The 15,598-nt window shown below is 45.3% G+C and overlaps 1 protein-coding gene across 1 annotated transcript; it reads left to right on the top strand.

Moving 5' to 3' along the window:
* The first annotated feature begins 3,784 nt into the window (after positions 1–3,784).
* On the top strand, positions 3,785–14,047 carry Snx11 (sorting nexin 11). The gene is made up of 7 exons (XM_026387073.2): positions 3,785–3,867; positions 6,945–6,999; positions 7,455–7,541; positions 7,832–7,932; positions 10,933–11,028; positions 11,270–11,482; positions 12,550–14,047. The coding sequence occupies exons 2-7, from the start codon at positions 6,958–6,960 to the stop codon at positions 12,821–12,823; spliced, it is 813 nt and encodes a 270-aa protein (XP_026242858.1). The 5' UTR covers positions 3,785–3,867; positions 6,945–6,957; the 3' UTR covers positions 12,824–14,047.
* Positions 14,048–15,598: the final 1,551 nt, after the last annotated feature.

The raw sequence follows: 15,598 nt of genomic DNA, 5'->3' as shown, positions 1-15,598 counted from the left end.
GGATGTGGCTCAAGTGGTAGCTAGCATGCATGTGGCCCGGGTTTGATCCTCAGCACCACATACAAAGATGTTGTGTCCGCCGAAAACTAAAAAATAAATATTAAGAAATTAAAAATAATTTAAAAAAACCCACAGGGGGCTATGGTTATCAAGGCAATTATGACAATTAAGGGGCACAGGAATGGACGGAGCATCTGCCAGATTCCACAGGAAAAAGGCCACCTGGACCCTTGAGACTCAAGTCCTTCTTTGTCGATGTTTTCCAGAAGGGCCTTTATCTCATCTCTAACAACAACTGATCGATTTACATAAAAACAGCACTCCTCTTGGAGAAATATACATAATCCACCCTGTTCTGCCTTGAGTAACTCTAGTCCTCCTCTGTTTTGGAGAACCACTCCTGCTAAAGAATCTAACTGGGTTTGGAGAGTGAGAATGGATTCAGTCACTTGTTCCATGTCACTTATAAGCTGTTGAGAAAGACTTTTAAATGACACTAGAGAGGTGGTGACTCCTGTAGTGCCCATAGCTAGACCAGCAGATATGCCTAGAGTGGCTATGTGGGGGATAATCTGGACAGCCCTTTTTGTTCTGGCCCTTGTCTTTCCAATTAGGGGTATCTCTATTTCTTCATCTCCAGGGATGAGATCTACGGCTGGGAATAAGAGAACTAGGATACATGTCCCTTTCCACTTGGGGGTAAACAATTATATATAGTAGTGCCGCAAAGGAGGGAGACATTTTGGGTTTTTAAGTAGTATATGTTGTTAGTAGGCTGGATCCATCCATAGTAAGGACTGGTTGTAGCCCAACCCAGGGATTTTTCCTACCTCTGTAGTGCCATTTGATATCAGACAAATTGATGTTGGCTGAAACAGTTCTACTCCTGAAATTTTCGGCCCAGTGTTCTTTACTTAGCTAGAGCAGTTGAGAGGATTATCTGTGAAATTTACAGCGACTGCTAGGGTAGTGGAAAATCCAGGTTTTAGGCACATCCAACAACCTAATGCTAAGGGGCTGCTGGTGAGATTTAATACAAGGTGAGCTGAGGTGACTACCCCTTCAGGAAGGGGTTCTCAAGAATATTGACAAGTTTGGCTTTCGGGATTTTGACATGTAGCCACTGAGTGATCCGGATAGCTAGTAGAGTGTTTTTGGCTTGGTCCTGGACTCCTCCCCCGTCAGCTATCAACCCAGTAGAATAATAATTCCAACAGAACTGAATGGGTTGATAACTTGAATCTTTCCAATAATTTCCCCAAGGGCAGGTCACCCCGGTGGTGGGTTGTTTAGCCTTTCCGGTCCAGTAAAAACTTCCCCCATAAGAACACTTAGAGGCTGACTGATAGCATGAGGAATGGACAGTTCCATAACTAACAAAACTTTTAGGTGTTTTAGTTTTCCTGATAGTCCCGCAGTCATTAGGGCAAGCAGGTGTAGCAGCTATTGTAAGGGGAACTAAGGCAGCTAGGGAAAATATTATGAATCCTGAATAAGTCTTAGCTTTAAGGGGTTCTTGGTCTGATGAATGGTCCATTTGTCTGCACTTTCCTCGGTGGGATCGGGAGCAGGTGCTGGCTTGAGATGTGTCCAGTGGATCCAGGCTGTTTTCCCAGCTACTTTTACTGCTGTGGGAGTTGTCAGGATCATGGTCCATGGTCCTGTCTACCTTAGCTCCAGAGAGGTGGTAGGCAGCCTTTTAATGTATATACACCAGGGGCTGGGAATGTGGCTCAAGCGGTAGCGTGCTCGCCTGGCATGTGTGCGGCCCGGGTTCGATCCTCAGCACCACATACCAACAAGGATGTTGTGTCTGCCAAAAACTAAAAAATAAATAAATAAATAAATATTAAAATTCTCTCTCTCTCTCTCTCTTTAAAAAAAAAAAATAATGTATATACACCAGATCTTCGGGTTGGAAGGGGTGTAGGTCCTTTGTGCTGTTGGAAACATGGACTTTAGCATTTGTAAGGGGAGCAAGGGCACGGGGCAGGACCAGTGTAAGTAAGGGGTTCTGGTTCAGGTGTGAGAAGGGTCCAATGGCCCCCTGGTCATTTTGGGGAGTCTGGTCTGGGTAGGGCGGAGGAGGGGCGGTAGGATGAGGTTCTTCTTCATCTGCTGCTGGGAGGACAGGAGGGGAGTCTGATTTACCCGCGCAAGTTTAGGCTTAGTGACTAATATAATTCTGCACCTTCTGGGGTGGGCTCTGTCATCAGGAAAACACCTTTTTAGCCATCGGGGTTTCTCAGAATATCAATCCAGACTTGAATGTATGGAATTTGGTAGGGGTGGCTGGGTTTTCGAAATATGACCCCTGGAACCCCCATGGCTAAAGTTAGGTTTATGGAACTTTCCGAAGGCCCATCCCACATCAAAGAAGGGCCAGTCAATCTCACAGAACTTTCTCAAGTTGAAACCATCTACTGAGGTTCCATAGTCAGTTGTCCTCCTTTAGAAATCCTGAAAATTATTTAAGAAACAGGTTAAACGGGTACATGTGTTGTTTCCTGTAGAGTTTCCTTGTCCCATGATGTCCGGTACAGGAAAAAGGCCTGAGAGAGAACCCCGGTTAGGAGACCAAAAAGAGCCCAGACGGACACACAACAGATGACCAGATAGACACAGAACAGATTAGGCCACACTAGGAGGCCCCCAGTGGGACAGGAGCAACGTCTGTCCTGTCCCGGGGACTTGTCCCCAACCGAGTTAACTCACCGGACAGAGAAACAGACGGTAGAAGTTCGGGGGTCCGGGGGTGGTTAGGGACTTTTTCAAAACAGAGCGAGACTAAGGCACATCTCTTAGGCAATCTGGGCTGCGAACCGTGGGAGTAATGGGATCTTGCTGGGCCTCCAGAATGTTATATCCCGCCAGCCGAGTAAATCCCCTTAATAATAAAATAAACTACACACAGTCAGCAGTATTCCAATGGGAAGCCTTTATTACCGGCCGGGGCTCGCTCCACAGCAAAGGAGAGCGGCCCCCAATCAACGTCAGGGCTGGGGTTAAAAAGGGAAAAACCGCAAAGCTCGGTGTAGGTGGCATCTCTCTCTTGTCTTAGCAGCTTACTGCTAAGCAAGCAAGCGACTTACAAAAGCAAATTTTTGCGGTCAGCCAGGGGTCCTAGTTCCTCCCTTGACCTGGTTACACCCACTTTACATAATAACTGTCTTCCTTCTTCGGTGGTTATTCCGGGAATCAGTCGCCATCTTGGGGTCAGGTTTGCTATCACAGTTTTCTGCGAGTCACTGAGAGGTGCTGGGCCCTTTCAACTTCAGTTTTCGGGTTAATCTGTGGCTTTCGGAATCTGAGTGGGAATTCCCTTGATAGCTCCACTGGGGAACTGCAGGTTATGGGGTCCAAGCTGGGCTCTCTCGGAATTTAGTGAGGCTACAGAAATATGGGTGTTTTCTCCCCTGAACGTCCCATACCACAAACTGCCCTTTACACAACTGGAACCACGGTGACACCGGCGAGAATGTCTCAGCTCCCGGGGACCCGGGATGCTTCTTGAACGTTGATTGGCTGTACTTGACGGCGGTGGGCGGGACGAGGCTCCGGATTGGTTGTCAGAACCCATTCGTTACCACTCACTGTGTGCCCGCGCCCGCCCTGCAGCTGAGTTGAGAGGCCGCCAACTCCAGTCCCGGGACTAGGCTGGGCGTAACCGCGTCCTGGGACCAGGTAGCCACTGAGAGTCCGGGCCTGCAGGGGCGGGGCGTCCTGGGTACCCGTGATTGGCGCGTCGAGAGTCGTCTCCCGTCGTGCACCGCGGCACAGGCGACTCACCCGGAAGGAGAAGCGGTGACTCGGGCTATATGGTGGGGTGCTGGCGGTGTCGCTGTGGGGAGCTGGTGCTGCTCTCAGGTGAGGGGGCGTGGGCAGGGTCCCGGGGAGTTGGTGCAGCTTTCAGGTGCGGGGGAGTGGGCTGGAGTGTCGATAGTGACACTTGGGTGTCAGCCTTGCTTGACAACTTCGCCACTCGAAATGAAGGCGAGGACTTGTTGGAGATCCAAGAAAGGAAACCTGGCTTTTCAGTTTACTTTGCAAGTATAGGGTATCTTCCTTCCAACTCCCCAAGCTTAATCCGGAAAGGAAAAGGACCGTGTAACTCCTTTGCTCCTAGTTTGTTAAGAATGGTAGAGGAGTTGCTATAGTAAAAGAGTTTGGGGACATTTACCGAGGCGGCTAGGACTGGGGTGGGGCAATGTGATAGCAGGTAGTTTACTCCAACACAAAGAACTTGACCTAGATTGTGTTGGCCTTGGTCACTTACAAGTGGAAGGAGGAACCGGTGACAGGTGAACAAAAAGATGCTCGGTTGAAGTCACACAGAGTTTGGTCAGACAGGAACTTGCTCTAACACCTGTTGGTATTTAGGAAGAACTTTTTGAGTTTCCATTTGCCATGTGGCACCAAGGGTTCAAGAATAACTAAGAAAGGATGATAATCTCTTGGCTCACTCTACTTTTATAGCCTGATTTGGTTTTAACTTTTCTTTTGAAGTAGTTTAAATGGGAGATAGAATGGTGAGGCAGAGGCCTCAAATTGCTACCTTGAATTGTTAAATTTGGAATGCTTTAAAAGGAATCTAGTTTGTGAACAATTAGGTTCTCACCAAGAGTAAAGGACACTTTGAAAGTAATTGAAAGAGCCCGGAAAAAGCCCGTGAAATTAGCATTAAGTTCTGTAACTGGGAGGGTCACTGAGTCTATCCTTTGAATCATGCACAGATCAATCTCCTATTTATAGAGCTAAGTGTGAGAGAACTTCCTGCTTCTCCTTGAAGGGCAGAACTGAGCTTCATTTCTTTTGAGGAGTGGCATCCATAAGAAGGAGATGATGGATAAAGTAGTTGCTAGGAATTGTCACTTGGGGTCTATGTTTTTGTATTTGTTCATATTTTTAAGGAAAGTTACAACCAAAACTTTGTCAGTGCCCTTTAAACCTAGATTTAAGTATACAGCATCTCAGGGGTCCTGGGATTTTTTTTTTTAAGGCAGTATATAACTACTTGTTTTTAAGTGATGTTGGCCCCAAAGGAAAAGAACTTCCACATGGAAGTGTTTCAGGTCCCTTCCAAAATACTCCTTAAGTCCAAAGGTGTGATGACCTTTCTGTTACTAAATTATGCTTCTGAATTTGGTGTACCTTTCAAGGTACAGGAGATATGTGAGCTCCATTGAGTGTGTGGATGACTATGGCTTCCTTGTCATTATTTTTCCTATCTTTACTTTCATGAAAAGACACTTTAGAATATTTGATTCCCTGTTCCTGTGCTGGCAATTTACCAAATGCTTGAAAAGAGAAGAGCAAATAAATTTTTTGAAAACGAGGTTAATTGTTCACAGAAAGTATGTCTGTTCTTCTTGGTCACAGCCATTTGATTCCCTACATGTGGAAAGTTATACATGGGTTGTTAGGGAATTGGAATTTCTTTTTTTTTTTGTTTGTTTGTTTCATAATAATAATTTAATAATAAAAAAGGAAATCATATAATTGTCACAGAGATACACAAAAGGCATTTGAAGGATTTGGAATTTTTTACCTTTCAGTTCAAGACTCCTTGGAGGTAGTGACTGCATTAGATGAAAAATCAGATTGTCAGCAAGAATACTGTTTAATATGGTATTAAAATTGCAAAACCTTGGGTTTACTCCACAGTGTAGCTCAATTTTGTCATCTACCGTGTAGCTTTGTCTCTGCATGCAATGCCTGTCTGTAGAGAGACCTTCTGGTATATTGGAAAGAATTGCAAAAGCTGTTTGCTCTGCTAATTTCTTGCTGTAAATGAGTTCTCCTTCTTTTGAAACGTTAGCCTTGTGTTAGCAAAACATAAAATAGAAGGAAACTCATTACACACTCTTCTAATGGTAAGGCAGAACTAATAAGAGAATGTGTTTAAAATTAATTGTGGGACTGTAAAAATGAGTGGGTGTGTGAATGGGCATAGGGGGGAGGAAAGGGAGAGCTTCGAGATAGTCTTGTTTTCCCAGGAGTCAGCCCGGATCATTTGTTGGCAATACATATTGGCTGAAGTCAGTTTTCATTTCAAGGTAAATTGGAAAGGGAAATTAAACCTTATTGTTCCGCTCTTAAGAGAGAGGAAGGGGGTGGAGGCAGCAGCCAGGGAGGATGCTGTTGGAGTGGTTCTAGGAGTAACAAGATTAGTGCTGTATTTTAACAGAAGGTGACATCATGGGCCCCTTTGGACTTGAGTAACCCTGTGCTGCAGCCTTCATGGTCCCCTTGTCGGAGTGGGCGATGTCGCTATACATGTAAACTACCACACTGGGGGAAATCATGGGCTTAGGCTTTAATGAATCTTTACAAAGGAGCAAAATGCATCCTGACTCAACCTGCGCAGCTGTGGGGTGCTTGGGCAGAGGTACAAACCGGATGGCATGTCGAGAGAGAGGAAATGATTAGAACTATTGGCTCCAGTTCCAGAGAACAGGTTCCATAAAGGAAGGCTGCAACTGGGCAGCCCACTCAGGTGCTCCCTGGAGCATTCCAGCTCCATGATTCACCTGTTGGGAGGTGACTGTGGTTAGCAAGACAAAGAGAGAGATTCAGGAGCATTGGTATTTGTGGGAATGTGGTTGTCTCTAAGTAGCCAGGAGGGGGCACTGTTAGGCTCATTTTCAAAGCTGTACTCCCAGCGCCCACTAGACCTGCTGCACCCACAGTCCTCAAAGCAAGAGTTTCTGTTTTCAACTGAACCTGCCTTTCTGGTTGTCTGAGACAAACTCAGCAGATCCCAGTGTACTTTATGTAGAGATGGCTTTGTAGAGGAGGGTCCCAGTAGGGGTCTAAGAAGGGAAGCAAATCCCTCAGGGGGACTCTTTTCTTAAAAGTTTTTGCGTTTTGCCCTGGCAAAGAGCAATAAGAATAGAGGCATATTAACTAACCATGATTATTCCTATATCCTCTGTCCCTCTTAGATGTTTTCTTCCAATGGGTGTTTGGTGTAGGATGTCAGAGAACCAAGAGCAGGAGGTAAGAATGGTCTCCAGGAATGGGTGGGTAGCAGGTAGAGGGGGTGTGAGGGGGAGTGAAGACACAGAGGTGCAAATCATTACTCAGTGGTGTTCTTTCCACTATAATACCTTGGTGGTTCTTATGAGCTCAAAATAAAGCTAGGAGAAGGAAATCAATAGCAGCAGCACTGCTGAAAAGTGAGGCTCCATTTTGACAAACTTTTCCACTAGTTGGAAAGTATTGGAATGTAAGTTTCTTGAGGACAGAGGTTTTTTTTCTTGTTCACACTCTGTTCCCAATATCTAGAATTGTGTTGGACACATAGTGGGTACTTAGTAAATATTTGTGGAATTGAGTGAATGAAGAAATGATTGAAAATTGGTGTTGAAAGGGAAAATCTGGCAACCTGTGTTCCTAAAGCTATCTTGCTGTGTGGCTAAGCTGAAGCTGAGGGAGCATTTTTTTATCTACAGGAAGTGATCACTGTGCGTGTTCAGGACCCCCGAGTGCAGAATGAGGGCTCCTGGAATTCTTATGTGGATTATAAGATATTCCTCCACGTGAGTGCGTCAAACTTCTGTATTGGGGTCAACATTTTCTAGGGCTGAGGGCTTGTGCTGAGGTGGAACCAGTTTGTGGGTGTTTCCAGTGACCCAAGATAGAAAACTTGGAAGAAAAGAAAGGAGGGAGGAGAGGGAGGAGCTTGAGGTATTGCTTTCAGGCTGCCTGCTGGGGACCCCAATCATGACTGTGACTGGATAGCTTGGTTCCTCAGCGAAAGTGCTGATGGGGAGCTCATGTGAACTTAGTCTTTTTCCACTTAACTCCTTTCACATACTTCCTCCTGCAGACCAACAGCAAGGCTTTTACTGCAAAAACTTCCTGTGTGCGACGCCGCTACCGAGAGTTTGTGTGGCTGAGAAAACAGCTCCAGAGGAATGCTGGTTTGGTGTGAGTTTGCTCTTGCTTCCTTCTTGGGTCTGAGTCAGGCTTTTTAGGCGCTTACTTGGGAATTTGGAGTTGACAGTGAAGAGAACTTGAAACATGCTGGGAATTAAAGAGACTATGAAATGTCTCTTTTTTTGGTACTGGGGATTGAACTCGGGGGTACTCAACCACTGAGCTATATCCCCAGCCCTATTTTGTATTTCATTTAGAGACAGGGTCTCATTGAGTTGCTTAGCACTCTGCCATTGCTGAGATTGGCTTTGACCTCGCAATCCTCCCATCTCAGCCTCTTGAGCTGCTGGGATTACAGGCGTGTGCTACTGTACCTGGCTCTTTTAATGATTTTTTTTAGTTGTCAGTGGACCCTTATTTATTTATATGTGGTGCTGAGACTTGAACCCAGGGCCTCACATGTGCTAGGCAAGTGTTCTACTACTGAGCCACAACCCCAGCGCCCAGCCTTTTTTATTTTGAGACAAGGCCTGGATAAATTGCTGAGGCTGGCCTTGAACTTGTGATCCTTCTTCCTCAGCCTCCAGAGTTTCTGAGATAACAGGCATATGCCACTATGCCTGGGGATTGAACCCAGATTGAACCCAGGCGCGCTTAACCACTGAGCCATATCCCCAATCTTTTTTATTTTTTTATTTTGACATAGGGTCTCATGGCTTAGGGCCTTGCTAAATTGCTGAGGCTGGCTTTAAACTTTTTTTTTTTTTAAAGAGAGAGTGAGAGAGGGGAGAGAGAGAGAGAATTTTTAATATTTATTTTTTAGTTCTCGGCGGACACAACATCTTTGTTGGTATGTGGTGCTGAGGATCGAACCCGGGCCGCACGCATGCCAGGCGAGCACGCTACTGCTGAGCCACATCTCCAGCCCCATGGCTTTAAACTTTTAATCCTTCTGTCTCAACCTCCTGAGCTGCTGGGTTACAGGCGTGTGCCACTGCACTCAGCTTATATCATTTTAATGTAGTTCCTAGTCTAAGGTTTAACAGATGTACTGCTAGAATTTTATATGTGCTTATCACTAGTTATCAGGAAATTTTAAACACCTGGGCTCATTTGACAAGTAATGTTCTTATTCATTTGATATGTAAAAATGTCATTTTTTTTTCCTTTTTAGTATAGCACTCCTTTTCCAGAGATACACCAGAACTTTAGGAAAGACAGTTATTATTCACTTCTCACTCACTCCCTTAGTTACATTCTAAAAGTGGAGAGAATGAGAATAGTGATTTCCATTCACCACAGAATGGACACCCAAATGCTAGATGGTAATGGATGGATGGCCTATTGAATGACCTACTCCAGGAGGCCTGTTTTTTTGTTTTATTTTGTGGTATCAGGAATTGAACCCAGAGATCCATGCATGCTAGACAAGTGCTCTGCTACTCAACTATATCCCCAACCCTTTTATTTTGAGGTAGATTCTTACTAAATTGCCCATAGTGGTCTCAAATTTGTGACTTCTGCTTCAGACTCCCAAGTAGCTGACCTTATAGTATGTGCCACCACAACTGAGCCTGACTGGCCTGTTGTTTTTTTTAAAAGTATGTGTTATATAGCCAGGTGTGGTGGGGCTACTTGGGAGGCTGAGGCAGGATGATCACAAGTTCACTGCCAGCCTGAGCAACTAGTGAGACACTGTTTCAAAATAAAAACTAAAAAGGGCTGGCGATTCAGCTAAGTGGTAGAGTGTACCTGGGTTCAATCCCTCATACTCTAAAAAAACGTATATCTGGGCGTGGTGGTGCATGCCTATAATCCCAGCGGTTCAGGAGGCTGAGATAGGAGGATTGCAAGTTCAAAGCCAGCCTAGCAACTTACGAAATAAGTTGAAATAACTTGGTCCAAAAAAAAAAAAAATACTATTGTATTTCCTAAGAGAGGCTAGAAGCTAGGAAAGTTTAAAGAGTTGGTGGATGACTTACTTCAGCTCAGCCACTTTTAGAAAATTTTAGGCATGTGACTTTGTACAACTGGAGGAGACGGTCTTTGTGTGGGTGGGTGGGTGGGGTTCCTGGAGATGGAACCCGGGGGTACTGTAATGTAACACCAAGTAACATCACCATTCCTTTTTTTTTTTTTTTTTAAATATTTATTTTTTAGTTGTCGTTGGACACAATACCCTTATTTGTTTTTATGTGGTGCTGAGGATCGAACCCAGGGCCCCGCACTTGCTAGACGAGTGCGCTACCACTGAGCCACAACGTCAGCCCACCAGTCCTTTTTTTTTTAATTGGTACTTGGGTTGAACCTACAGGTACTTAACCACTGAGCCATTTTTATTTTTTTAATTTTGAGATAGGGTTTCCCTAAGTTACTTAGGGCCTTGCTAAGTTGCTGAGGTTGGCTTTGAACTTCTGATCCTCCTGTCTCCTGCCTTAGCCTTCTGAGTTGTTGGGATTATGGATGTGTGCTATCATGTTTAGTTATCCCTAGTCCATTTTATTTATTTATTTTTTATTTTGAGACAGGGTCTTATTAAGTTGCTGAGGCTGGCCTCAAATTAATAATCCTCCTGCTTCAGCCTCACAAGTTGTTGAAATTAGAGGTGTGTACTATTGCACCTGTGTGGTTTTTCGAGTATTAAATGAAATGTTTGTTAATGATGAGCATAGTGCCTGACATACAGCACTTATAAGTATAAGTTAATTGTATTGATTTGGCATCTTTTCAGGGAATACTTTTTTTGGGGGGGGGTACCAGGCATTGAACCCTGGGGATGCTTAACTACTGAGCCACATCCCCAACTCTTTTTATCGTTTGCGACATGGTCTCGCTAAATTGCTGAGGCTGTCTTTGAACTTGCAAGACAGGGTCTTGCTAAGTTTCTAAGGCTGGTTTTGAACGTGTGCTCCTTCTGCCTCAGCCTCCTGAGCCACTGAGATTACAAGCATGTACCACTGCTCCCAGCTTCAGGGAGTCCTTGATAAGAAACTAGAGTGACTGTCTTAGATATTACCTTTATCTTGGATGTTACAATCTATGATTCCACAGGCCTGTACCTGAACTTCCTGGCAAGTCAGCCTTTTTTGGCAGCTCGGATGAGTTCATTGAGAAGCGACGACAAGGTCTGCAGCACTTCCTGGAAAAGTGAGTGGATATGCAGAGCTACCCCTGGCTGTCAGGGTAGTGGTGGGATGGGGGTGGGGGCAGCAAAAGGCGCCAGAGGGGATGTAAACCCTGCCCTGTTTATGGAGGCACATTTGTGCTGGGCACTTTTTCTTGTGCCCTCATATCCACAGTGCTTACTGGCTAGAAGATCATCAGAGAAAGAGATGGTGAGCAGTTCCTCAGGGTGATGCTCTGTGTTGTGCTCCCTGTGTCACTTCAGGGTCCTGCAGAGTGTAGTCCTCCTATCAGACAGTCAGTTGCACCTCTTCCTGCAAAGCCAGCTCTCAGTACCTGAGATAGAAGCCTGTGTTCAGGGCCGAAGCCCTATGACTGTTTCTGATGCCATTCTTCACTATGCTATGTCAAACTGTGGCTGGGCCCAGGAAGAGAGGTCGAGCGCCTCTCACTTGGCTAAAGGAGACCAGCCTAACAGGTAATTGGAGTGTTTCTTTGAGATATCTGGGGTTGGGGTTACTGCCTTGGCTAGTAGGGTGTCTGTTAGGGAAAGGAATGTTACAGTGGCCTTTCAAAAGACCTTATTTTCTGAGTGCATGATTCTCTCATCCTGAATGGGTAGCAGGGTCTCTTATTGAAACCCAGGGAGAAAAAGGGGGAAGGCTTTCTTATTTATAATATTTTTTACCTGCCTCCTCTTTCAATAAGAACTTTATTGATACAAAATTCACCTTTTGTTTTGTTCTTTTGTTTTGGTGGTTTTAGGCATTGAACCAGGACCTTGTACATGGTATCATGCTCTAGCACTGAGCCATATCCCCAGCCCTTTTTATTTTTATTTTGAGACAGTCTCATCAAGTTGCCCAGGCTGGCCTTGAACTTGTTATTCTCTTGCCTCTGCCTCTTGAATAGCTGGGATTATAGATGTATGCCACTACACCTGACTAAAATTTACCTTTTTAGTAGTTTTTAGTAAATTCACAGAGTCACTATGGTTGATTTGAGAATATTTTCATGTTCTGAAAAAAGAAATCCTGCACCCATGAGAGTGACTCTGACTCTCCATTCCTCCACTGGCAACCATGAGTCTACTTTCTGTGAATTTTCCTACTAGGATAGTTCACACATGAGGAGTCGTATTATACATGGTTTTGCATAACTGTTTTTTTTCACTTAGTGTAATATTTTCCCAAGTTCATCCATATTGTAGCATGGTAGCAGTACTTTATTCTCTTTTATGACTGAAAAATATTTCATTGCATGAATATACCACCTTTGGTTTATTTATTCCCTAGGCCCACCCATTCTTTTTTTTTTTTTTTCTTGGTCACAGGGGTACTTAACCACTGAGCACATCCCAAGTCGTTTTTATTTTTTATCTTGACACAGGGTCTTACTAAGTTGCTGAGGCTGATTTTGAATTTGTGCTCCTCCTGCCTTAGCCTCCCAAGCTACTGGATTACAGGTGTGTAACCACCACACCTGGGTGCATTCATTTTTGCTTCTCTGTTCATAAGTTTCTATTCCTTTTTCCCTCTTTTCCAGTTGCTGCTTTCTTCCAAGATCAGGGAAGAGGAACTCTCCCTCACCACCTCCCAGTGAAGAGAAGGACCCTTTAGAAGTGTGGGTTCCTGTGGTTGACTCTGAGGCTCCTTCCTTGGAAAGTCCCACCCTGCCACCTCAATCTTCATTGTCATGCTGTGATTTTTCAAGATCTGATGAGGAAACCTCTGTTCTCCAGCCTATGAGGAAGGCTATGGGAAGGGACCATGCTGTGCCTTTGGACCTGGATCAGTTAGACTCAGTTTGGGAAAAGTGAGCTCTGTTCTGTTCTGCTCTGCTCTGCTCTGCTCTACTTCGAGGCAGATGAAGGAGATGCAGGCCATGAGTTTTGTTCAGGTGGGACTGGGCACAGGGCAGGTGTGGGGGAAGACAGGCTGCTTAGCATCTGACAGTTGCCTCTGCTCTGGTTGGCTGCACAGAGGTTGGTTGTGACTGTCCTTCATGCCTCTTCCATAGGAATAGACACCACACACTTGTTTGTAAGTTAGGCCAGAGGTTGTTGGTTTTGAATGGAACCCTGTTTTTACTGTTGCAGGAGTTGAGTTTCTTCAGGTGTTTGTTTATAGGCTCAGGAGCACTGCCTCTAGTGACTGGTTTTTGGGACCTATGTGTGGTAGATTCTAAGCTGCCAGATTGAATATTGTCCCAACAGGGATGCTTATATAGTTATATTTCCATTTTGGCTGGCATCAGTTTTTGCCGCAGCCCCTGGAGCACTTTGTTTTAGAGAGGCTGGCCTCTCTCATTTACCTCTTAGAATGACTTCCACCACTAATACCACTGAATGGAACTGGTGCTGTGACTCTTGTTGCTGGCATTTCCAGTGGATCCCAAGACCTCAGTTGGGCTAAGTGGAGCCTAAGAGCCACGCGTAGCTTATGGCTCATGAGAGAGAAGGGGTTAGCCAGAGGAAAAGGCAGCATATCAGGGGCTTTGTTTTGGAAAAGGTTGTCCTGGGCTGTCACTGCCTTCTGCTTATAAAGCAGAACCTTGGTTATCTTTTCTGCAAGATCAGAGTGGGTTCTTTTCTTTTTTGAATTCTTCTCCTTTAGTAATAGCTCCCTACCCCCAGGGCTTCAGCCGCCACTGATTCCCTCTGCTGTGTTGCAGGGAGGCTGTATATTAGTATCTTCAGTCCAGTGGGGCATCCGGGCTTTGTTTCTGCCTGGAAAAGAGGGCTCTGGGGATGGAGATGAGAAACAACACGCCTTCCTTCAGACAATGAGGCATTCTGCCCTCCTGCTGCCATAATTCCTCTCCACTGAGAGCCAGAGCTGGTAGGAGCAGTGCTGCCGGCTTCCTGTATTGCTCTGCTCTCGGGTTCATGTGTGTGGCTTTTACCCCTCTAGCCCACTCCTCCCCCCTCTAGCGAACCTGCCTGTCGGTGGTTTCTTTTACTACCAGCCTCTGTTGTGGGACTGTTGTGGCATTTAGTTCAGAGTTGAGGGGCTTTGGCCTGAAATAAAATGCAAGTATTTAAGACTGTTGTTGCAATTTGTGTCTAACAAGCTGTAGCAGAGAAGGAGGGAGTGAGGGCTGGCAATAGTTACTTTCATAAATCATGAATTTATCAGCGTGGAAATAATGGTTCAGGACTGTGCACTGTAGCTCTTCTGCATTGTGTGTGAGCTCAAGTTCACCACTGGAGGAAGGATTGTCTTCCAAATACTCAGGATCCAGCTCTTCTCACAGTTCTGGGCATGAACCTTGTTAGGTATAATTTACCTGATGCTGCTTCCATCCTCGAAGCCTGTCTGAGGTGCCAGGTGCTAAAAGAGAAATAAAGTTTGTCAACAGGCAGATGCAAAGCCCTGGCTGGTATTCATCCTTCTTTCCTGCCCGCCTCCCCTGGGTCTCTTCTTTATATGATGCAGCAGAGCAAGGCGAGAATAGAGAACCTGCAGAGGCAAATCCAAAATGTCAAAAGAAGTTCATTTAAAAGGGGAAAAAAACTCCATACACAACCCTCACAAAAACCCGACAGATGCTAAGCTAATGGCATCCGCTCTGCCGATTGGTGGGGATGGCTCATGAATATTAATGAGTCCAATGCTCCAAATGGTGCAGCTGTGAACCCAGCTGTGCCTGAAGCTCTCTGATCTCGAAACTTCCAGACAGGAGCCGGAGGTGGTCTGTGTCAATTCCCTACTCAGCCAAAAAACAGCAAGCTGGGTTGGCCTTCTTCTGTTCGCCCTTCTCTTCCTGGAGTTGGTACTCAGCAGCTAGTTGTGCCAGCAGGCTGGGCTGCTAGGACAGCAGGCACTGTTCAAAGACGTGGATGTGATTTTTCTGACTCCCAGCTTTTTTAACAGTCCATTAGCAGCAGAGCATACAACACCTCAGTTAATCTGCGGCCAGCGCTGGCCCCTCTTGGTCTTGTGATGAGTTGAATATGGGCTGTGGAAGGAGATGAACTAAGGAGAGAGCTTTCCTAATAACATGGGCCTGTGTACCAGAAAAACAGCAAAGCTTGACTTTCCTCTTCATCCAGACAAGCGCCATATGCCCCCCTTGTGTATTTCTCGCCCTGTGTGTGCTCAGGTCTGTGCAGCACAGCTGGATGACTTCTATGAAATGGGAGTTGCTAGCTGGGGTGACGGGATGGCCCATTGGGCTGTTTTGTAGAATGAAATTATTTTTTGTTTAGATTTGCGGCGTAAGGCAGGGTCAAAGCCTGTTTTAGTCATATTTTCTCTGCTAGCTACTTCCCTAGTCCAAGTCTAGTCATCTATTACCTAGGAAAAGTGATCTAAGCTCAGAGGTAGGGACTATTAGGTGGAAGTTTGTATATTGGGGTCGGGGGAAGGGGTTAGGTTTTCTTAAAAAGAGTAAGTTTTATATGAATCACTTTATTTGACCTTCTCAATGCCCAATGAGGAAGGTAGGGACTTTTTACACTCAATTTCTGACTGAGCAAGCTGAGCTGAATGTGACTATTAAGTATGTTTGGCTGGACATTGTGGTTCCTGCTTTGGGAGGTTGAGGCAGGAAGATAGCATGGGTGAGGCCAGCCTTGGCAATTTAGCAAGAC

This window comes from Urocitellus parryii, chromosome 7 (assembly GCF_045843805.1).
Source record: "Urocitellus parryii isolate mUroPar1 chromosome 7, mUroPar1.hap1, whole genome shotgun sequence".
Taxonomy (NCBI): Eukaryota; Metazoa; Chordata; class Mammalia; order Rodentia; family Sciuridae; genus Urocitellus; species Urocitellus parryii.
Note: the sequence above shows the minus strand (reverse complement) of the source record. Positions and strands in the feature narration are given on the sequence as shown.

What these genes read in the sequence shown, in the direction of transcription:
- Snx11 (XM_026387073.2), top strand. Translation starts at nt 6,958, where the DNA reads ATGGGTGTTTGGTGTAGGATGTCAGAGAACCAAGAGCAGGAG. An exon ending in CAGAGAACCAAGAGCAGGAG is followed by an intron (nt 7,000 to 7,454) that starts GTAAGAATGGTC and finishes TTTTATCTACAG; the next exon opens with GAAGTGATCACTGTGCGTGT. An exon ending in CTGCAGCACTTCCTGGAAAA is followed by an intron (nt 11,029 to 11,269) that starts GTGAGTGGATAT and finishes GTGTCACTTCAG; the next exon opens with GGTCCTGCAGAGTGTAGTCC.